Source organism: Cnephaeus nilssonii (genome assembly GCF_951640355.1).
Source record: "Cnephaeus nilssonii genome assembly, chromosome: 5".
In the NCBI taxonomy this organism is placed as follows: domain Eukaryota; kingdom Metazoa; phylum Chordata; class Mammalia; order Chiroptera; family Vespertilionidae; genus Cnephaeus; species Cnephaeus nilssonii.
In genome coordinates, this window is record NC_137076.1 from 35,972,768 (window position 1) to 35,995,160 (window position 22,393).

Here is a 22,393-nt window from a genome sequence, read left to right on the forward strand (position 1 = left end):
ATCCTGGCGTGGCAGCCTTTCTTCTCCAGCTGGAAGGGCAGTGGGAAGGAGGCCATGGGAAGGAAAAACGAGGCAAACACAAGATGGAGGGAGGCGAACTGGAGAAAGTCAGAGGGCAGGTGTAGAATGAGCTAAGCGCGATCCTATATTTTCGAACAGAGCAAGTGTCTTCGCTATTATGAAAGAATTCTCGCTCAGTTCGAAAACTAAAACTGTACACAATGGGAGGGGAGGGACACGCTGGAAACTTACCGTCTTTACTTGTGGGTGTATTTACTTTTATTGACCTACTTAGCTTACCGATTGCTATTTTAAAATTCTAATGAGCTCAAGTGGGGTATTCACCTGCGTCCTGATTTTTCTCCTCGCATGTCTCGCGGGACTGATTCCGTGAAACCGGCCGTCCTCCCTCTAAACTGCGCCGCCTCGGCTGCGTTAGCGGCTGCGGAGTCCCGCCTCAAGGGCGCGCCCCGACCCGCGGGGGTGGCTCTGTCTCCCGGGGGAGCGCGGGCGGCCGCCGCGGCCTGGACGCTGGCACGGCCCTGGCGCCCCGGTAAGAGCGGAGTTGCGGGCGCGGGCGAGCGGGAGAGGGGGCTCCGCGAGGGCGGGACGGCTCCGGGACGAGGCTGCGGCCGCCAGGGCAGGGGCGCCGGGGGCGGGGAGCGAGGCGCCCGCGGAGAGGAAGCGGGGCCGCGCACGGGCGCCTGGCCCCGGACGCGCTTCCGCGCCCGCCGCCCCCTCCGCGGAGCCCGGCCGGGGCGCGCCGCAGGGGCGGGGGCGGCCGGCCGGGGCTGACCCCGAGCGCCGCCGAGTCTGCGCCCGCCCGCCTCCCCGCGCTCGCCTCCTGCCGCCTCGGGTTACGCGGCGGCCGTCAGCGCGCACCTCATCAATAAGGCCTGACAGGCCGCCGGCTCCGCGGCCATCCATCACGCCGGCGGGCGGCGGCGCGGGGCAGGGCGCGCGGGGGCGGGCGCGCGGGGCTCGGGAGCCGGTGGCCTCCGCGGGAGAGCCAGCCCCGGGGAGACGCCCGTGTGCACCAGGCGGCCGGGCCGACTGTCTGTAAGCCCCGGATAGACCCGTGTGGCTCCCCAGACAGCATTTTTCTATCAACAAAGATTTGACTTTCTCCCACCTCTGAATCTAGTGTCTTTTAAGGATCCGTTCGTTTGTTATTAAAGATCTGCAAGGGAGCTTAGAACCGACAGAGCACCACCCGAACATTTCACAGATGGGGAAACTGGGAGGCAGAGTGGGAGGCTGGACATGCCTGAGGTCACTGGACCAGGTGGAGATGGAAGCTGGAGCCCACACCTCCGACTCCCAGCCGAGCGCGGCCACACTGGCACTCTGCGGGACCCAGGACCCATACGCGTGTGTCCATGTTGTAGGTTGCGGGTGTGCCTGTCAGTGCATGAACTCTACATTTCCTGCCCCAAGTCTGGTCACCGCGAGTGTGTGTGTGTGTAGGTATGTGTGTGTGCGCGCGTGCGGGCGATGAGGTCCAGAAAAAAGAATAGTAAATGCGGCAAAAGTGTGTGTGTGTGTGGGGGGGGGGGGGTGGCATCCTCCCTCGGATGCCATCCAAGGAATTAACATGATTTCTCTTCGTGCACTTAATCTGCTCCAGCACTTGTTGTCAGGACTCTTCCTCATTGGTCCGAACAGTTTAAAGGCAGAAGCGTGTGTTCATCCTTGTATCTCCAAAGTTTGCGTGGTGCCTGGCACGTAGTGAGCATTCAATAAATGTTTACTATATGAATTGCAACACTTAGCAGGGAATTCAAATCATTCAGGTCCAGAGGACATTGAGGCTGGAAGAACTCCCAGAGCATGGTATCCGATTTCATTTCATTTCAAAAGAAGGAGACTGGCCGGCCTCTCTGGCTTTGATTTACCCAAAGCCACCCAGGGGGTAAGGTCAGATCTATGGTGGCCCCCAGCGTTTTCCACCCCCACCCCTAACGTTCCCGTTCCACCAAGCGCTCCAGTGTGGATTCACTTCTTCCCTTCCCTTCCCACCTTTTGGTTCTTCCACTGCTTCATTAGCAAGCTCTCCTAGCAGGGCATGAGAGTATTAGGGAAATTGACAAAACCAAACTTTGCTTTGTTCCTAACAGGAAACACAATATTTCGTGGGGGTTCTTTTTTTTGTTGGTGGTGATGTTTTATTAGTGTGGATTTTTTTTTTAATCCAAGTGAAGAACGTGAGAGAAAAACTGCTGACCATTGGGTGTCTGTTAACATTAATTTCTCTATTACCACAGTGGTTTGACTGGAGTTAGAAACAGTGATATCAACAACTCTGGGCAGGAGTAGAAATGATCACACACACAATCTCTCTCTCTCTCTCTCTCTCTCTCTCTCTCTCTCTCTCTCACACACACACACACACACACACACACACACACACACACACACCATTTTTATTGAGCAGAAGAGGAAGGTAGCAAAGCCATCCTGTAGCCCAAGAGTCAATGGCTTTCGGGCTCCCTGTGATCTCTACTAGGTTATGATTTTTGTAAATGCAGGTATGAAAGGTATGAAGTGTGATTTTATCTGGCACAGCGCACACTTCCTTCCAGTTACCATTCACCTACATGGTAGCCATGTGCACATCACAAGCTACAGCTGGGTAATATGAAAATTGATGTAAAAATCAGAGCTAAAGAACAACTTCTGCAGAACTGTTGTGAGGATTGAATAAGACCTCATACAGGAAAGGCAATGTTTCACCAAATGCTTTTCCCTTAATCCCGTGGTCGGCAAACTGCGGCTCTCGAGCCACATGTGGCTCTTTGGCCCCTTGAGTGTGGCTCTTCCACAAAATACCACGGCCTGGGCGAGTCTATTTTGAAGAAGTGGCGTTAGAAGAAGTTTAAGTTTAAAAAAATTGGCTCTCAAAAGAAATTTCAATCGTTGTGCTGTTGATATTTGGCTCTGTTGACTAATGAGTTTGCCGACCACTTCCTTAGTCCATTCAGATATACAATCCTACTCTCAGGGGCAAACTCATTCCTTCAGAGTCAGCCATTGGCTTACTCTTGCCTCATGGGACCAGCTAGACAAAACCCAGTCTCCCCTGACTGACTGGGTTCTGGCCAGCTGGGTCTCCCATTCTCCATCCTCCTCCAGCAGATTGCTTAGTGAGTGGCAGCATTGTTGAAAGTGACTTAGCAATGCCTGGCTGGCTGGCCCGCATGGCTCAGTGGTTGAACATCGACCTATGAACCAGAAGGTCATGGTTTGATTCCAGGTCAGGGCACATGCCCGGGGTTGTGTGGCTCCCTCCCCAGTGTGGGGCATGTAGGAGGCAGTGATTCTCTCTCATCATTGATGTTTCTATCTCTCTCTCCCTCTTCCTTCCTCTCTGAAATCAATAAAAATATTTTAAAAAATAAAGAAAGTGACTTAGCAATCCCTAGAGCCTGCTGCCTGGCTTCAGGACTCTCAGGAGGAGAAACAGAAAAATCCTCCCTCAGATGCCACGTTCCCTACCTACAGCCCACTGTGAAATATGAATGTGTGTGTATCAAATTTACACTGAGCTATATCCAGGGTTGTCTGCTGCAACCATTCCTGCAGACCATGTAGAAGACCAGTCTTGGAAACTGGATCCTTTTTATTTATTATTTGTTTTTTTTAATATTTTTTATTGATTTCAGAGAGGGAGAGGGAGAGAGGGATAGAAACATCAATGATGAGAGAGAATCATTGATCAGCTGCCTCCTGCAAGTCCCACACTGGGGATCAAGCCTGCAGCCTGGGCATGTGCCCTGGCCAGGGATCAAAAGCCATGACCTTCTGGTTCATAGGTCGATGTTCAACCACTGAGCCACGCTGGCTGAGCTGGATCCTTTTTAAAGTGATGCAAAGATTTCTTTTGTAGATAAATCATTCTTCTGAAGTATTTTAGGTGGGAGTCAAACATGTACCAGGGATGTGGAGTCTCCCTAAAGACTGGGGATGGGCACGTGTGTGTGTGTGTGTGTGTGTGTGTGTGTGTAGAGAGAGAGAGAGAAAGGAAGAGAACTGACTGAGGCTCTTATCTTGCCCCAGCCATACTTTCTTTCACCCCTGCTTTTTCAGAAGTCTGATTTATGGAGGTGAAATTTACATACAGTAAATTCACCCTTTTTAGTGTACAGTTCTATGAGTTTTGACAAATACACAAATGGTGTGACCACCACCACAAGCAAGACATGGAATAGTTCCAATATTGCACAAAATTTCCTCCTCCCTCTGTTCAGTTGCCTTGTCCCTAACCCTTTGCACCAGCAACCACTGATCTGTTTTCTGTCCCTACATGAGAATGTCATATACCTGGTTCCTTTAGAATTTTGAGTCTGGCCTCTTGCAGGCAGCGTAGTATATTTGAGATTCATTCATGTTGTTGGGTGTATTTGTAGTTCTTTCTTTTTCGTTCCTGATTAGTGTTCCCCTGTATGGATGTACCTCATATCGTTTTCCATTTTCCTGTTGAGGATCATATGTGTGGTTCGCAGTTTGGGGCCATTATGAATAAAACTGCAGATTTTAAAGATAACCTGAGAAAAAATCCTATGTGGAAGAGAGAGAGAGAGAGAGAGAGAGAGAGAGAGAGAGAGAGAGGAGAAAAAAGGGGGGAGAGAGATGAGAATTCAGGGCTTTTGAAGTGGAGCAGACACATTTCTCACTTGGTGATTGAAAAAATGATCACTCTTCACTGATAAGGCGTTGTCTTATACTCTTTTCTCTGAGCTCTCCACCCCTCCCTCGAGAGCCCACTCTGGGCTACTGGAACTGGGCACTGCAGAGACTTCGTGGGTGAGGGGAGATTCTGCCTCTCACGGGGGAAAGGCCAGCCCCTGAGCTGAGGGGGTAGGAGATGGGGGAGGAAGGACAGAACAAGGTTAGCCCACACCCCTGGGGCTAGCTCTGCACCGCCATAAGGGAAATCCTGCCAGCTCCCCGTCATCTAGGTGCTGATTATTCCATCTCCTCAGATCCTTTGCTTCTGAGCTTTTCTCCTGCAGTTCTTGCCCTTTGACAATTTGCTGTTCATTAGCATTTAGCTGAAGAGGGACTGGGGCTGCGGAAGAAAGCAGATTTTAAAGGTAGCATGCCATCGTCTTTCAACCAAACACACGCATACACGGTGATTGAGGAGAAAAGTTGAATAGAGGCCCGGCTGAGTGGTCGTGGACCTGTGAACCAGGAGGTCACTGTTTGATTCCCGGTCAGGGCACATGCCTGGGTTGCAGGCGATCCCCAGTATGGGGCGTGCAGGAGGCAGCCGATCAATGATTCTCTCTCATCATTGATGTTTCTATCTCTCTCCCTCTCCCTTCCTCTCTGAAATCAATAAAAAACATATTTTTTAAAAGTTGAAAAGAGCTCAAAAGAAATGTAATGCCAGGGATCTTCCAGTCTTTTTATTCACTCCAATAGGTAGGCTTAGCCATGGGGAGCATCGTGCCTCCTTCCTCCTCCCTCTACTGTTGCAAGAACTAATTATTTCCAAACAATAACTACCTTCAAGCACGATGGGTGTTAGGGAAAAGGCAGTCCACTCTCTAGGGCCCCTGCTGTATCTGGGGTGGGGAGGGGGGGCATGTGAGGCGATGTTACTGTCCATTCCTGGGAAGCCCAGGCCCGTCTGGAGTGGGCGCTCACTGCCTTGAAGGGCCGCAGCTCCCGCCGCCTCCAGCAGCCTCCTCCCGCCCGTAGTCCTTGTCTTTCCGCTGCTCCCCCCAGTCCCCCGCCCTCCCTGCGGGCGAGGCTTTCAGCGAGAGACGCTGTTTTCGCACTTGGGCTTCGCGCTTCCGTGACATTTTCCTGTCTCCCACTTGGCTGCGTCAAGTCTCGGCGCCTGCCTGGGCGGCTTCTCCAACGCCAGGTCACCTCGGCTCCGCGGCCAGGGGCAGGGTGCCGAGGCCGGGGAGGGGGGGGGGGGGTGGCGGCGGGTGCGGAAGCGGCCGAGTAGGCGCTGGGAACGCCACGTCTCTGGTGGCCCCACAAGGCCCCCCTCCCCCCATACACAATATGCACGTGGAGTCCGGAGACTGGCAGAGCTCCAACTGCCAGTGTCCCCACCGCGATCCCTGCCCTCCCCCGGAGCCCGGCGGGGGAGCCCTCGACTCCGGGCTGACCACGCCCTTGTCCGGTGCCCTCTACTCCCATCGGGCCCAGGCCCTGTACTTCCCATTTCTCTCGCTTGCTCTCCGCTCTCTCGGGGTCTAGATTCTCTATTTCCGACTCCGGGTCTCTTGACTCCTATCCCGTCTTCTCTCTCTGGGCCTGAGGTTCCTCTCTGCCCGCTCTGCCTGTCCATGCCTGATGTTTTTTTGTTTTTGTTTTTGTTTTCTATAACACTCCACCATTTACCACTATGTATTTGAATTCTTTCCCATTCATCTTCCTCTTATAGAATATAAGCTGCCCGCGGCAGCCTTTTCTCTTTTTCCTCCTTGCTGAATCTCAGCGTACGTGTTCAATAAATATAGGATGAATGAATAAGCAAATGAGTGAGTCCTGTCCCTCTCTGGTAGTCTCAGGTCTGTCTCACTCTCCGTTGCTCCCAGGTATTTTCTCTGGCCTCCTCTCTGCCTGTCTTCCTCGGTCTCTTCCCTTTTATCTCCTTTCTGTCTCTTTCTGTTGCCATCCCCTTAGTGTTTTGGGTCCTGATGTCTGACTGGGTCTCTCCATCTTTTCAGGATTTATGGGTCTGGGCCCTCCATGCCAGGGGAGACTGTGCACCGGGCGGCTTTTGTCCATCTTTGTCCCCAAGGAGCCCTTCGGCCTCCCTCGCTGATTGCCACTGCCTGGGTGCCAAGCCGGATTCACTGAACATGATTTCCAAAACCCTGCACACTGGGCCCTGGATGATGATGTTCAGTGGTTAGAGCATCGGACTGCTCACTGAAGGGCACATGCCTGGGTTTCGGGTTTGCTCTGTCCCCTGGTGGGGACACCTGCAGGAGGCATCCAATTCAGGTGTCTCCCTCAAATCCATGTTTCTCTCTCCTCCTCCCCTCTCCCTTTCACTCTCTCTGAAAAGCAGTGGAGAAAATATCCTTCTTCCTATAGACCCCAGAGCCCAGGGCTCCATGGTTTTCCTTAGGGACAGCCAAAAGGAAACCATGGGAGATTTGCAAGCTGGCCAAGTGGCTGAACTGACACAGACTAGGACACTTTCTCGTATCTGTCCTGGGCCCCAGCATCCTACTTTGAGAAATGGTGGTGATGCTAGGCATCTACTGTGCACCCGGGAACAGATTTCCTGTTGAGGGGATGTTCCATTCTCCAACTCTCTCCAACCCTGACAGATGCTATTCACTGAACATGTCAACCACTCAGCATACATTTATTGAGCATCTACTATGTGCCAGCTTGGTGGCTGACCTCATAGAGCTTACCTTCTGGGGAGGGGAGGGTGTGGGGGAGGAGATGTGTATAACCAACCACAGATAAATGTGTATAACCAGCCAAAGAACTTAAGGCCTATGAATAAAGCAAATTAACATTTTAAATGGGATATTTTTTTCCATTGATTTTTAGAGAGAGTGGAAGGGAGAGGGAGAGACAGAGAGAAACACTAATGTGAGAGAGACACATCGATTGGTTGCCTCCTGCATGACCCGGACCAGGGCAGGGAGCCTGCAACCGAGGTACATGCCCTTGACCGAAATCGAACCCAGGACCCTTCACTCCATAGGCTGATGCTCTATCCAGTGGGCAAAACTAGCTCGGGTGCAAATTAACATTTTATATATTCCAAGAACATTTATCATGCTCGTTCTCAGGACTAGACACCTTTAGCATTGCAACCGGGGGACGATGTGGAAGGGAGAACCCCCAAGTGAGATAATTGGGGCCCACACCACTAAGATGATTCCCGAGTTGGCAGCTTCAGTCCCCGGAGTGTATGCCCCAGATGGACAGTGGGCAGTGGGTGCTGGAAGCTGCCGGTTGCTGTTTGTTCGAGGCCCTTGGATGAGGAGAGGGAGAGGGAGCCAAGCTGGGAGGAGTAAGAGGGGCATATGAGCTGCAGTCAGCGGGGCAGCAGGGCCAGGGGCCAGGGACGCTCTGAATTCCCGGACTTGCGGGTGCGGGACTAGGTTTCTGTTCTGGCCTCTGGTGCCTCGGAACCTGGGAACCTGAGGCGCTTGGCTTGCCCGCCCCATTTAAAAGCCTCTGGCATCCTTCCCGAACTTAATGAAAATGTGGAAACTCCTTTTTGCTTTTCTTTCCCACGAGCTCATAGATTATGAGAACAACCTGTTTTATTTTTAAATTGATTTTAATGTTTAAATGCCAGGCGTACTCCTTAAAGAAACTTTAGGAATATCTGAAAGGCAAACGAGGATTTAAAAAGTGTTTCATTATAGAAACTCGATATTAAATAGAATGGAAAAAAGAACTAAGACTCAGGAATCTAGATTCCAGACGTATTGTCAAGCGCCCCAGCGTTGTCACCTGGGCAAGAGTCTTACCCTCTCTGGGGCTCCGAGTTGGAGTTCCGTTTGTATGAGGACGGTAACACCTCCTCTCTCTCCCTCTAGCGATGTTGTTGTTTCCTCGAGAAAATGGAATCTGAGCGTGTTCTGTAATCTGGAAGTGACTATAAATATGAAGAGGTGTGCCGTGCCAAAAACTCTGGTCCTCCGGGCCGGAAACAGCGGGAAGCATTTGCGGAGGTCTGTGAGTAAGAGCCTGGCTTCACTTTGCAACGCAGATTAGCGTTTTTTAAAAGCTAGACAATTAAAAAAGCGTTGCTGCCTTCTCTCCTCCTGATAGCCGGCCGGGACGGGGAGGGCTGGTGGGCGCTTCTAGGGATGCTGAGCTAGGTTCCCGGGGCGAAGAGGAAGAGGCGAGGGTCTCTAAGCCTCCCCGCCCCCACAAAGAATCCCCGGTGTCCGCGGCAGCTCATTTCGTTCTCTGTTTTTCCACCAGCCGGGCGGGCCTCGCTCCGCACTTCGGCTCTCTCTGCTCCGCCTGGGGGGAGTTGAACGGAGCGCAGGGCGGGCCACGCGCGCGAGGGTGTCGCAGAGGGAGGAGGAATGGGGCCAGTGGTGCCCCTGCGTGGTTCGAGGATTCGAAGTTCGTAGGGTCGGAGACAGGAGCGCGCATACGTTCAACGCGGGTCACTTGGCTTGTCTGAACTTGAGTCCTTGCGCACGAGCCCGCTAAGAAGCATCTACATCTCCGAAGGAATTCGTTACACAGGAAGGGAGGTGACTTCTGTAGCCCCCTCTGTGGTGCTCGGCCTGGGCTTCTTGTTCCCGATTATGACACTCTGGGGGCCGTGTTTTTAAGGCAACGTTGGTTTTCGGGTAGGGGGGGGAGCCAAGGCTGATTTCCGCAGGGTGCCCAACGACCTCACCAGCCGGAACTTGAGGCTGTGGCACCTGACGTGGCACTTAAAGCACGCCGCCCAGGTCCCATCAGGAAATCTGGGGAATACTGTGAGGGACACCCTCGCTGGTGTCCCTGTAAATTCCATGTTTATTAATCCCCCCTCCAGGAAATTAGGGTACAGATTCCTCTGTACACCATGTCCAGCCTGCAACTGCGCCTCTCCGAGGCTGTGGACTGGCTCAAGTCCCGAGGGCCTTAACGGAATAAGGAAACACAACTTATTCTTGTGTCCTGGAGAGAATTTTTTTTTAAAGCTTACAGTACATCTAAGTAATTCTTATTTGCCTAAAAATCTCACGACTTGCCTCTTCACTAGACCCAGGCCCTTAGTAAAAGGAGGTCCAAGATTTTGACAATATTAAAATTTCCCGGTGGGCCATGGGAAAGAAAAGCAGAAAGAACGTGAGCGGGGTTGGGCCACATCCCAGCCCAGCAGCCGAGGAACATCCTCCTTAAAAATAGCCTAAGACTTGGGACCTCAGAGCATCCCCTCCCCCTCCCAGCGGCCTCCTGAACAAGGGAGAAGCCTGGGAACCTACCGATAAACCTCCTTCAGGCCGGCGGGCCAGCGAGGCCTTGAAATGCTCCCCGCTCCTGGCAACGCGCGGCGGCCAAGGAGACTCCTGCCTCCCCAAGGGAGGGAGGAGACCATGGAGGAAGGCGGGAGGGAGCGAGGGAAAATGAAACACCCCCAAGAGCCGGCTGCTCGCCAAACACCCTCTGGACTGTCCTTGAGCTGAGCCCTTTGGGGAGAAAATCGGGGCGCTGGAACCAGCGAAAACCCCCACAGGAAACAGATAGAACTTTCTCTGTCTAAGGGCGCCTTCCTCGAACCAACGAATCTTTCAAGGCCCCCAGGCTGCAGCCCACCGGGAGAGCGCCAGCGGGAGGTGTGGGGAAAGCCCTGTCAAGGGCCTGGCCAGGAGTAGGGGTGCGTGCTGTGAATACGGGGTTCCTCACAAGCACTAGCTTAGGAAAAGCAAGCTCCGTTCTTCAGGATTCTCACAGCCAGGCCACGTAGAGGAGGGCCTGGTATTGCCCCCATCACTGTACAGAGGAGGAGACTGAAATTCCGAGCGGCTGGAGGGGGAGGGGGAGAGTGAAGGGAGGCTCTCCGCAGCTAATGCCAAGCTCAGCACCCGCGCTCTAGGTCCTTGGTCCACGCAGCACTACTGGAAGATCTCCTGGCAGCGGCCTTTGTCCTTGGCTTAGGTGAGGACGCTCAGATGGCCGCTCCTACAGATGCTCTGCCCCAAGCTCCTGGCTTGTGGCTAAAAAAAAAAAAAAAAAAGAAAGAAAGAAAAATTCACTGCCTAGTTCCCAGGGTCAGCCCCTTTCGCCCTCTGAGAGTCGCAGCTCTGAGACCTTGGGCATCACCGGAGCCACACATCTCCACGGAGAAGAGAGAGGGGCCGGGGCAGCTACCCGCTCTTCCAAGGACAGAGTTTCAACTCTCCAGAAAGCCTTTGTAGGCCCCAGACGCAGGGCTTTGGCTTCGAGCCTCTCTCGCTCGCCCGACGAGGATGAAGGGGCCCTTTTCAAACAGCGCAGGGAGCGAGTACCTTCTCCTCCGCTGCGTCTGAAAGTGTGCAGGTCTGAGTGTCCTGGCGAATCTGCCTTTCCCCAAGATCCCCTCAGGCCTGGGATCTGCAGCGCCAGATTTTGCAGAGGCGCTGGCGAGGAGTTGGGGGAGCTGGAGAAGGGACCCCAAGCCCGCCGCCCTTAGCTTCCCGGGCAGCGGCTTGGGCTGCGGTGGGCGTCGGTGCGTGCGTCCCCGGGCGCGCAGACCTTCTGCCGCTCCGCCCGGAGCCCCAGCAAGAGGGAGCTTGCTCTCAGGCCCCTCTGGACCTCCGCACCTTGAGCTCAGGAAAGAGAATTCCCTGCGCAGCCGCGCTCAGTCCTTCCTCTGGGATTTTCCTAAGAATCCCCATGAGTTGGCTACGATTCCTTTGGGGGTTTCCTTCAATCAGCCCCCGTGTCCTAGCCTCTTCCTCAGCGCTGGGGTTACTCTCGCGCGGGCAGGCAATCCGATCACCAACTGCGGAAGCGGGTGTCACTCCTACCCTTCCTTCGGAGCCGCACAGGTTTCACGCAGGGTGGCATCCCGACCCCCTCACGACCCCTCTAATCTGGTATGAGAAGTCTGCGCTAGGCAGAGAAACGCGGCCAGGGCAGGGGGGGAGGCGGGTTTAACAGAAAGCGTGAGAGCCACCGGCCGGCTGTTATCTGGAGCTGAAGGCTGCGGTAATCGATGGGTTATTTTTAAGCAGTAATAGGGCCCTGTGATTGCTCTATTAACCTTTAGACCTGTCTGAGGGACTCTCCGCTCACAGCCCCGCTGCGCTAGGGCCTCCAGGCACCGACGCTGACTCCGAACCTGGGCCAGCCACCTTCCCCTCCCCCGCTTGAGGGAGGAGGCTGAGGCTGTAGGGAGAGCCCTCTCGGCTGAGAAGTCCTGCTGGACTGTGGAGCTCCCCAGCCCGCCCCCCCCCCCCCCTCGCCCCCGCCACGTCCTTGGGATTAGTGTAGCGGCGCCGCAGGCTGCTCTGAAAACAGAAAGATCTGAAAGGGGAGTCCGCAGGAGATGGGAAGCTTCGCCAGGCTGGGGTGCACATTTTGCATAAATACATAAAATCGAGGGCTGGAGCCAGCGCCTTGCAACCTGGGAAGCTGCTGAGCAGGGGGAATGGAGGCTTCCCGTCTCCGAACTCAGATCTGAGGGGCCAATCCCAGGTTTGGTGTTTCTAACAACTATCCAGAATCCCGGGCCTGGCCGATTCCCCACCATCCACTACCCCCTGGAGACCTATAGCCGGCTGGGCACTCCTGGTGACCCAGTGCCCTATACCCGCTTGGGGGTCACCTTCCCCTTCTGTCAGTCCCGCCCCTTGCCCACCGAGTCTAGGGCCCAGAGTACAGGGCCAAGACGGATCCGGGTCACCCGGAGGCAGGGCGGGGGAGGGGGCGAGAGGGGTTCATTAATAATGCTAACCCTGGGCAAAATTGCAAACCCAAACGACCTCCCCCAGGGCGGTGGGTGCAGCCACGCGCCCTGGCGGCAGCACTTTGGCAAGGAGATCTCTGCGCCTGGACTTTGCCTGCTGGGGGAGTTTTTAGAACAGCCCTGCAGCCGGACGCCCAGGGGAGGTACTGCAGGCTTGCCTCACCCCCGCCCCCCGCCCTTGCACGTGACTCCCACAGGCCAGTCAGCAGCGGCACGCCGGAGCGCAGGGGCGAGGGGACCCAGGCGGCGAGCTAGGGACTCGGAGGCTGCCGGCACTGTGGCTGCGAGAACCGCCGCGGCCAGAGCTTCTGGGCCCGGGAGATCGCTCGCAGCCCTCCGGGAAGCTCCAGCCCCCGCAGGTACGGCCTTTTTCGTTCCTGGTCTTGCCCTTTCGCGCCGATCGCGACACTCCGAGCTCCCCGCGTCGGTGTGCCTGGGAACAGAGAGGTAATTAGTAGGTGGAAAGGAGATGTTGGTCACTCTTCTCCCCCAAATTAGCCAAAGCCTGCTCTGCCTTTGGTTTAGCAGCTTCTTTAAAACAAAGTAAGATTTGGGGGGGGGGGGGGGGAAGCAGAGAGAGAGCGCTTTGAAGCTGCTTTTGGGTTCTTTTGGTATGAACTTGAGCGGCTTTAATCCCGCTCCCGCGTGCAGTTTCTCCAGCCCTGGTTTGCACCTCGCAGGCCAGGGCCCGGGTGGTGGTGATGGCCGTGAGAAATCACCCTGACCCACTGACCCCGGGGCAGGCACAAGGCAGCTTGAACGCCGAGGGGCTCCGACCAGGGTTGGCGCTCCCGGGACGCGCAGTGGCTGTGGGAGACAGAGGCCCCGGGGAGGCGCTCTGAAGTCGAAAAACGACTGCTGAACGCCCAGACTTTCTGTGCCCTTCTGACCAGCGTCCTCGCCTTTCCGACCGGGAGCTAAACGCCCCCACAAAGCAACCAACCCTACGCACCCACAGCGTTTCTGGGTGACACTAGCGGAGGGCCCGGACCTGGGCGGAGAGCAGTGATGTCCTGCTGGCCACGGTTTGCTGAGAGGATCCAGGACCTTCTGTCTCTGGGCTTTGGGCAGGCGTGGGGGGTGCAGGGTCACCCAGGGGAGAGGAGGTTGCCCCAGGGGTGAACTGCCGCCGCGTTGAGGGAATGAAGGACCTCTCAATTGGGAGAATAGGGTGGTGAGGGACCCCAAGGCCTGGGGAGAATCGGGCAGCAAGGCGGCCGCTGCGGGGCAGGTTGGGGAAGCGCCAGGGGAAGTCTTTCCTGCGTTTCTCAGGGAAGGAATTGGCAGCCAGGAGCAGGTTTTGGGCTGTTGAAGACGGGAAGGTTTTATTGAGGGGGACGAGGTGATGCCCCCACACTTCTGAATGCGTTCGCGTGTGACAGTTTTCAGCGCAGCAGGCCCAGAGCGAAGGTGCGAGCTGAGCCCAAAGAGCAGGAGTGACCTGTAAATGGACGCGAACATTCTGGCTCTCCGGATCCCTCCAGCTCTCAGAAATAGATCGGAGAAGGGCTGTGGGTTACTCTCGCCCAGGTAGATCGCATTTCCGGTCTGGCCTGTGAATTTGGGGTGAACTGGGATGAGTGATCAGAAGTAGAGGGAAAACTGGGACATAGGCCTGGCCCCCACCGCGAGGCCAGATCTCTGCTATTCTCAGGGGCTCCCGAGGCTCCCTCCGCGGGCTGGACGGATGCCTGGACCAGGGCTCAATTACTGAAAAAAGCAGGAGTCGTTTTAAGGAAATAGTTCATTTATTGTGTGTGGTTTTTTTCAGGAAGCTATAGAGAGTTATTGTCTCCACTTTCTATTGTCCAGTAATCCAACTCTGAGGCAATGCATGGGCCATATAAAAAGACAGAGAATGGAAGAAAAATGTCAGATTTATGGCATTTTTAGCGTTTACACTTTAAAACTTGTAAATTAGCATCTATTGAAAGTTGGACCACAAAAATTGTAAACCTTCCTTTCCTGCAGTTATGTGAGAAAAAACTCACGATGTTATGTTTCAGAACTGCAGAAATGGAGTATTACAGAAAATATAATGAAACAGGTCAGCTACTCGACCTAAAAATTAAATAGTGGGCATTTTATTAAGATAAACCTATATATTTACTTACTCAAACCCAGAAATTTCTATGAGGTATTAGGTTTTGAGGTTGTTGGTTTTTTTTGCCTTCATTTTCAAAGGGGAAAATTGGTGATCTCAGGTCAAAATTTTTGTATCCGCTCTCTAACCAAACTTCTTATTATAAATAAATGTCCACCAAACCAATAATTTATTGTACAGTTTAGAAAGCAAATATTTAGGAGTCAATAAGTGACTATATAATACAGTGCTATTTTCATTAATATTATTCGTGATGTTGCAAAAAATGGTTAAAAGCACTTAGAAGATTTCACCTTCAAAATTTTTCATAATAATAAAGATAACCATTTATCTTTATCATTAGATCTGAGGCACTTTCTTATGGTACATTAGAAATCTGTGGTAATAATAATAGCCAACAATTATGTAGAACTTTCTTGTGCTTGTTGTAACAGTTTTTTAATAGACCTGGTATAAGTGGCTTTACATCTATTGATTTTTAATTCTTACCATGACTCTAAAGACAGATACCTTAAATATTTGCAGTTTTGCAAATGAAGAAACGGAGGCTCTGAGAAAGAAGTTAAGTAACGTGTTTGAAGTCATTCATTCAGTCAGTGGTAAAGCCTAGATTTAGTAGATAGTTCAGTTAATATCTTTGTAAGTTTACTATTGCAATGAAGAAGAAACCACTGTTAGAGGTAGCTGCCTCCTCTTAAGGAGAAAAGGAGTGTAGTGGAGAGCCTCAAACCACTGGAGCCCTACAGATCCCCTTCCCCCACCCCCGTTCCCTGTACTTTGATCTTCCACAGGTTTCAAAACTTTCCGAGGCTTCAGTTCCCTCTTTTGTAAAATGAGGAGAGACACTTTTACTTAGTGGAGTTGTGGAGAAAGGGACCTAAACAGAACAGGTGCTTCAGAACGAGGAGCTCTGATGTTATCAGAAAAAGTGCCTGATAAAATCAAAACACAGGATGTAAGAATATAATCAAGTCCTATGGACTGTTCTTTGCTGCTCTTTGGTGTTCTGATTCCAGACATGGGTGGACCAATGACACGAAAAATCCATTCAATGAAATTGGAATGGTCCAGTGATTAGTTCTGTAAAGTGACAATTTATGTATCCAATCTGCAATATCTCTAAAATATGTAACTCTTGGCAAGAAACATATATCCTGTCTGATTTGATGTCTACGTGGTATATAGTGTGAGATTTCACAATCCTTTTCACTGAGATGTGACAGACACTGGTCGTTTATTGAAATTAGATCCTACCTCTAGTCGAAAATCACAAACAAAAATGTCTCAGGTTGCTGGGTTTTAATAAAGCTTGTCTTCGTCTTGCGTGGGCAACGTAAAGTTCTTTCGTGGCCAGGTGAACGTAGGAATAGGTAGGGGGACAGAGAAGATAAGTGAAATTCCCTGGGTCCCAGGCACTCCAGGGAAACCTCCAACTCTTAGATATATAAAATATGTATCGGGACAATGATATGGTTAAAAATAGGGTAAAATAAAATCCTTCCGGACAATCAATACAAAAAAGTTGGCCTAGATCACAACCCAATAATTCCATGTCCAACAACCGGGAAGCCCACGTTTCCAAGGGACCCCTCCCCAGGACTCGGTCAGATCCCCCATGGCCTCCGAAAAACAAAGGCTGCGGCTTCCTTGGAACCGCGTGGCTTCCAAAGCTGGGCCCAAGCGTGGCGACTGCGTTTGCAGTGTGGGGGAAGCAGCTAAGCCTGGGGAGAGTGGGCCCTGGACGCTCAGGATGAACGCCTCTCCCCTTCGTCTTTCCTCTAGGACAGCGCCTGCGGTGAGGAGGAACGGACCCAGCCTGAGCCCTGCGCCCCAGGCCGCGGCGACCTGAAGACTGAGCAGCGACGGCTCTGGCGTGACCCGAAGGCCCGTCCCCCACACCCCAGCCCAGACCCCCTGCCTGGCATCTGCCACCCCTAGGCGCTCCTCACCTCCGGGCCCTGGGGCGGATTCGGCCCCTCCTCCACCATCTCCGGGAAGAACCAAACATTTAATTTGGGGTTTTCTCGAGTTAAACAAGCCTTTTTTGCTCAATGATGGATTTAATGCGTATATATTTTTGAAGGATTTTAAGAAGCATTTGGTTTTCGATCTTCATTTTTTTGTGACAGTCCCACCCTCACCTGTACATTATTATTATTATTTTTTTGTGATTATTATTTTTCTTTCCGCTCCTTGCTCCTCGACCCGCGAGTGAGAGGACGCAGAAGCCGAGAGCTCGCTCGCAGGGAGGATGTACCAGAGCCTGGCCATGGCCGCCAACCACGGCCCCCCTCCTGGGGCGTACGAGGCGGGCGGCCCCGGGGCCTTCATGCACAGCGCGGGCGCCGCGTCCTCGCCCGTCTACGTGCCCACGCCGCGGGTGCCCTCCTCCGTGCTCGGCCTGTCCTACCTCCAGGGCGGCGGCGGGGGCGCCGCGGCCGGAGCCACCTCCGGCGGCAGCACGGGTGCGGCCCCGTCGGGCGCGGGGCCGGGGACCCAGCAGGGCAGCCCCGTTTGGAGCCAGGCGGGAGCCGAGGGAGCCGCCTACACCCCGCCGCCCGTGTCGCCGCGCTTCTCCTTCCCGGGCACCACCGGGTCCCTGGCCGCCGCCGCCGCCGCCGCCGCGGCCCGGGAGGCCGCCGCCTACAGCACCGGCGGCGGGGCGGCGGGCGCGGGCCTGGCCGGCCGCGAGCAGTACGGACGCGCCGGCTTCGCGGGCTCCTACTCCAGCCCGTACCCCGCCTACATGGCCGACGTGGGGGCGTCCTGGGCCGCGGCCGCCGCCGCCTCCGCGGGTCCCTTCGACAGCCCGGTCCTGCACAGCCTGCCCGGCCGCGCCAACCCCGCCGCTCGACACCCCAATCTTGGTGAGTACTGAGCGCGAATACCGGAGCCAGGTGGGGCCCGGGGCCCAGTTTGGGACATTTAATGTTCACAGGGTGGCGGGGTGGGGAGGGGGCGTGGGGGTGGGTATTACGCGTGAATTTCTAAGCAGAGCAAACCCGAAAGTTAGAAGCTGGTGGCGTGGGGCGATGGTGGGGGTGAAGGTCTCAGTCCCAAGGAACCCCAATTCTGTGAAGCGAGGGCAGGCTTGCCCTGAGAGAAGACTGCAGGTGTCAGAGTCTGAAGGAGTCCCCCGAGCAGCGCAGCCGTCGGGTCTGGCTGGCCGCCGTGCGCCCGGGCAGCGCCCGTCCCTGTGCCCGCGGGAGGCGGACGGGCTCCGGGAGAGGAGCCGCCGGGAGCCCCCCCGGAGGACCGCGCGGGCGGTCGCTGGGTTTCTGCCCCGTCTCCTCCCGGCCCTCGCTCGGCCCTCCGCAGGGAACTGATTGCGTCGGGCTTGGCAGCCAAGATCTTCTGGGCCATTTGGCGGCCCAGTTGGAGGATCCCTCGGGTGGCAGATGACTCTCCTGCCGGGGCTTTCACACCCGGAACAAAGGCGGGGCCGGAGCGGTGAGGATGGGTGGAACCGGGGCCGGCTTCTTGTGGGGGCCCCGGGGCCAGAGCGTCCTGTCGCATTGCCGGGACAGATGTGCCCAGGGGTGCATCTGAAAGGCAGGCTGGTCAGTGTCCGGGAACAAGGGAAACTCAGAGAGGTTTCTTCAGTCATACCCGCCTTGAACAGAGACAGCCTCAGGATCCACGGGCTGCGGTTAGAACGAATAACCGTGACGGGCACAACTTAATATTTCATTTGAGTGTCACACCTGGGAAAGACGCCAGACGCGCGCCCCCCTGCCCTGATGTATAGACGAACAGAACGAAATCGGGGAAAGGGTCTCGGGGGCGCTTTGGGCCGGTTGGGGAAGGGAAGTGGCAGCTTCTAGTTAAAAATGCAAACGACCGCTGGGCCTCGATAGGGTGTGGGTGGCGTTGGCTCTTGTGGGGGAGGGGAAGCCCAGACTGGAGAAACAAAGTTAACATTTATTGACTACCTACTAAGTGCTAAATCCTTTCACATTTGTCCTCACTTTGAAGAGTAAAGCCTGTCCCTCCCAGGTTTCCAGTCTTGGGCTGGCTCGGGGAAGGACCCGTGCTTTGAAGAGCTTTTAAATGATTCTCTGACCCTGGGTGGCCAGGGGAGGTCCCCAGGGGGAATCCAGCCAAATACACATCTCAGGTAAACTGATTAACCGTGGAAGTGGCGCCGGAGCTGGGTCTGTGGCTCCTAGTTTCCCCCTCCCCCTCGCGGGGGAGCCAGACGGCACACCCCAGGGGAGGAGGGGGACCTCCGGAGCCTTTGGGAGGACCGGAGAGAGATAGCGCCCCACATCTCCATACAATGGCCCCGCTGCGGTGGTTGTGTGGTGGGTGGGGTGGGGCACTTCGCCCTGCATTCTTAGAACTCGTGCTTTCTCTCTAGAACCTCTGTTTTAGAAGAGGTCCCTGGCTGGGTGGCTCGGTTGGTTAGGGCATCGTCCTGAAATGCCAAGGTTGTCGGTTCCATCCCCAGTTAGGGCACCTACAAGAATCAATGAATGAATGCATAAATAAGTGGAACAACAAACCAATGCTTCTCTCTTTCTCAGCTAAATAAAAATAAACAAATAAAAGGGGTCCCATAGTTCCACTTCGTTTAACTTGGAGGTGGGGTGGGGAAGTTGATTCCTAACCCTTATAATCCTGGAGCGAGAACTTGGTGTTTGGTTAGGGGAAAAAAGAGAAGGTCAAAAGCCAAAAATGGAGGGTACTTTCTGGTCATCAGAATTACAACTGCAACCATGTAGAAAACAAAACAAAAACGGTGTGAGTGCAGGCAGTGAGTATTTAGATCCTAAAATGCAACCCGTACCATGCAGGAGGGTGCTGGAGAAGTAATGTTTCCCAAATTCCAGTGTCAATGGATGGCAAGCTGACCTCCAAGGAGTGCGCTCTTGCCAAGAAGTGCGGCTGTCTTCCCAGCACTCTGCTCTGTCCCAGTAGCTCAGGAAGTCCCACCTGAAGACAGCCCTTGGGTCTGGTCTAACAGCTGGATTGTCTCTTCTGCACATAGCCAAGTGTTTTAAATGGGCCAGTCATGAAGGATTCCGTGTTATCGTTGTGAGGGAACACGAGGCAGGTTGAATTTGTTGGCATTCACATCTTCAGGTGGCACTTAGATATAAGCAAGTTAGGGTAAATGGGTGTTTTAAAAAAAAAAAAAAAAAAAATATATATATATATATATATATATATATATATATATATATATATATATATATTGATTTCAGAGAGGAAGGGAAAGGGAGAGAGATAGAAACATCAATATGAGAGAGAATCATTGATAGGCTGCCTCCTGCACGCCCCCCTCCCTCCCCCCACCAGGAGTGGAGCCTGCAACCTGGGCATGTGCCCTTGATCAGAATTGAACCCAGGACCCTTCAGTCCATGGCTGACGCTCTATCCACTGAGCCAAACCAGCTAGGGCATGGGTAAATGGTGTTGTTTTTTTTTAAAAAAAAATACATTTTATTGATTTTTTACAGAGAGGAAGGGAGAGGGATAGAGAGTTAGAAACATCGATGAGAGAGAAACATTGATCAGCTGCCTCCTGCACACCGGCTACTGGGGATGTGCCCGCAACCAAGGTACATGCCCTTGACCGAAATCGAACCTGGGACACTTCGGTCCACAGGCCAACACTCTATCCACTGAGCTAAACCGGTCAGGGCTAAATGGGTTTTTATATGTTCCTCTTATCACATGGGTCCTACTGAAAAGGCCTGGTAGCTTTCTCAAGAACCAATCCTGGCACATTAGCTGGCAGTGACTGATAGAAGAATGATGATCAGGAAGTACTGATTCCACAGTGTTTGCTGAGAGTTTGCTGTGTAGAGTTGCTACCAGGCCCTAAGATGGCCATATAGTGTGGCGGTGTGACTCAGGCAAACCTAGATTCAATTTCAGGTGTCCCTGGATCTGGGTTGGGCAAGTTACTTACCTCTCTCTGTCTCCTCTCTTTTTCTTTAGAAAAGGATAATGTAACTACTTTTATTGTTCTCTTAAATAAGAAAAATGAGGTAATGTTTGTGAAGTACTTGGCCCCTCATAAACGATGGCTATTTCATTAAACAGTCTCACACTCTCATGTAGCATGACCAATTTTCCTGATTTGCTCAGGACTGAGGGGTTTTCTAGGACTTGGGAATTTTAATGTTAAAACTAGGACAGTCCCTAATAAATGAGGATGGTTGGTCACCCTAAACAGACATGAAAATGGGTAAATGCTACAGTAATGAGCTCAGAGCAAAGGAGAGAAGAAAGAGGTTGTTCTTCCCTTTGTCTAGGAATCTGGAAGCCTTCACCTAAGTGGTGCCATCTCCATTTGGCCTTGAAGGTTGAGTAGGAGTTTGCCAGGAAAAGTACCCGCAATTTGAAAAGAAAAAAGAAGCCCTGGCCGGTGTGTCTGAGTGGTTAGAGTGTTGACCCGCACACTGAAGGGTCACCGATTTCATTCCGGTCAAGGGCACGTACCTGGGTTGCAGGTTCTATCCCTGGCCCCAGTTGGGCAAGTGCAGGAGGCAAACAATCATATGTCTCTCTCACATCGATGTGGTTTTTTTCCCTTCCCTCTCTCCCTCCCTCTACTTCCACCCTCTCTAAAAAAAACAAAACAATGGAAAAATATCCTTGGGTGAGGATTAAAAAAAAAAAAGAAGAATAAAAAGAAAAAAAGTTATGCCCATTTGCTATCACACTGTAGTACCATGAATGATACAACATAGCTTGGTATTTATCACCATAGATAAAACCACACAGACTAACTCACCCTTCACTCCAAAACTGTTCATAATTTTAATGAGGAGAAATAAGAACACATCTTTATTTTTCTATAATATTAATCACCTTAGTATTAACAATATCTTGCCAGAATAGTTATGTTGGATTTTTAATAAGGCAAAAATCAAAGTAATAAAAGCTAATAGGGGCCTCTGTAAAGCCCTGCACTTAGGTTGGAAGGAATTGTTCTACCTTGACTGCAGTGTATATGAACTTAATTCATTCCAAGTTCAATATGAGCCTTGACCCTAAAACAACAGTTGAAATCGTTAATTAGGCTGCATTAATGGAATTATGTGATCTTAGTGAGGGCAGGTACAGAGTCTTACTCATATTTAAGTGCCTGGCACATGCTGGGCACTTAGCAAATATTTGAGAAGAGATCTAGGAGGCAATTGCCTCAGTCCCCTGCCCAGGTCAAACTGCACACAATGGCCACTTAGGAGGCCAACTGGGGAGCCTCAGAAAAGAGTGAGCAGTGTGGGAGAAGGTTCTGGAAACTTTGGGAAACCACTGGAACTGTTGAGATTGCAGAAGTCACGGGGTGGATAAGTGAGGGTGAGAGTGACTGTGTACACAGATATCTAAAAGGCAAACGTCTGTGGCCTTCTAACCTGTGCTGCTCCAGGTGAGCCGGTATTAAGTTTGAGAACACTTTCTCACACTTGATTGTAGTTGTTGAAATGGCATAGGGGACATGGTTTGTCTTCATAATAAACCCCTGCGCACTGAACGTGCTTAAGGAGAGACTGCGTTGCCATTGGCCAGTGGAGCTGTGCCAGGAATTCTTGCATTGTATGGTTGCAGGTCTGTGTTTGTGTTCATGTGAAATAGCTATAGCAGGGTAATGTATCTGTCTTCTTTTAAAGAAACCAATCACAGTGGTTACACAGGTAGAGCAATTTGTCAAAACTGGTGGAAAGGTACTATTAAAACAGGAGTATTTTGTTGCATGTACATTACAACACAGTTGGTTTTTGTACCAATTAATGCTTATAAATACTTAAGGCTGAAAAAGGAACAATGGAAATTATATGTAAATATGCCTTGAAGGAAATGGCATTTTGGTAGCCGTTACTGGAAACACTATTAAAATATATTTCATTATAGAATGACACTTCTTTTGTGTCATG

The 22,393-nt window shown here is 52.6% G+C and overlaps 1 protein-coding gene across 3 annotated transcripts in view; it reads left to right on the plus strand.

The window, feature by feature from the left end:
* The first annotated feature begins 476 nt into the window (after positions 1-476).
* Positions 477-22,393, plus strand: part of GATA4 (GATA binding protein 4) — a 68,525-nt gene continuing 46,608 nt past the window's right edge. For 2 of the 3 annotated variants that reach the window (XM_079772371.1, XM_079772373.1), the window contains exons 1-2: positions 12,621-12,759; positions 16,287-17,371. In XM_079772371.1, coding sequence (XP_079628497.1) covers positions 16,756-17,371 — 616 coding nt within the window. In that variant the 5' untranslated portion in view covers positions 12,621-12,759; positions 16,287-16,755. Of the gene's footprint in view, positions 554-12,620; positions 12,760-16,286; positions 17,372-22,393 lie in introns of those variants that run through there. The other variant, XM_079772372.1, reaches the window with a different exon arrangement.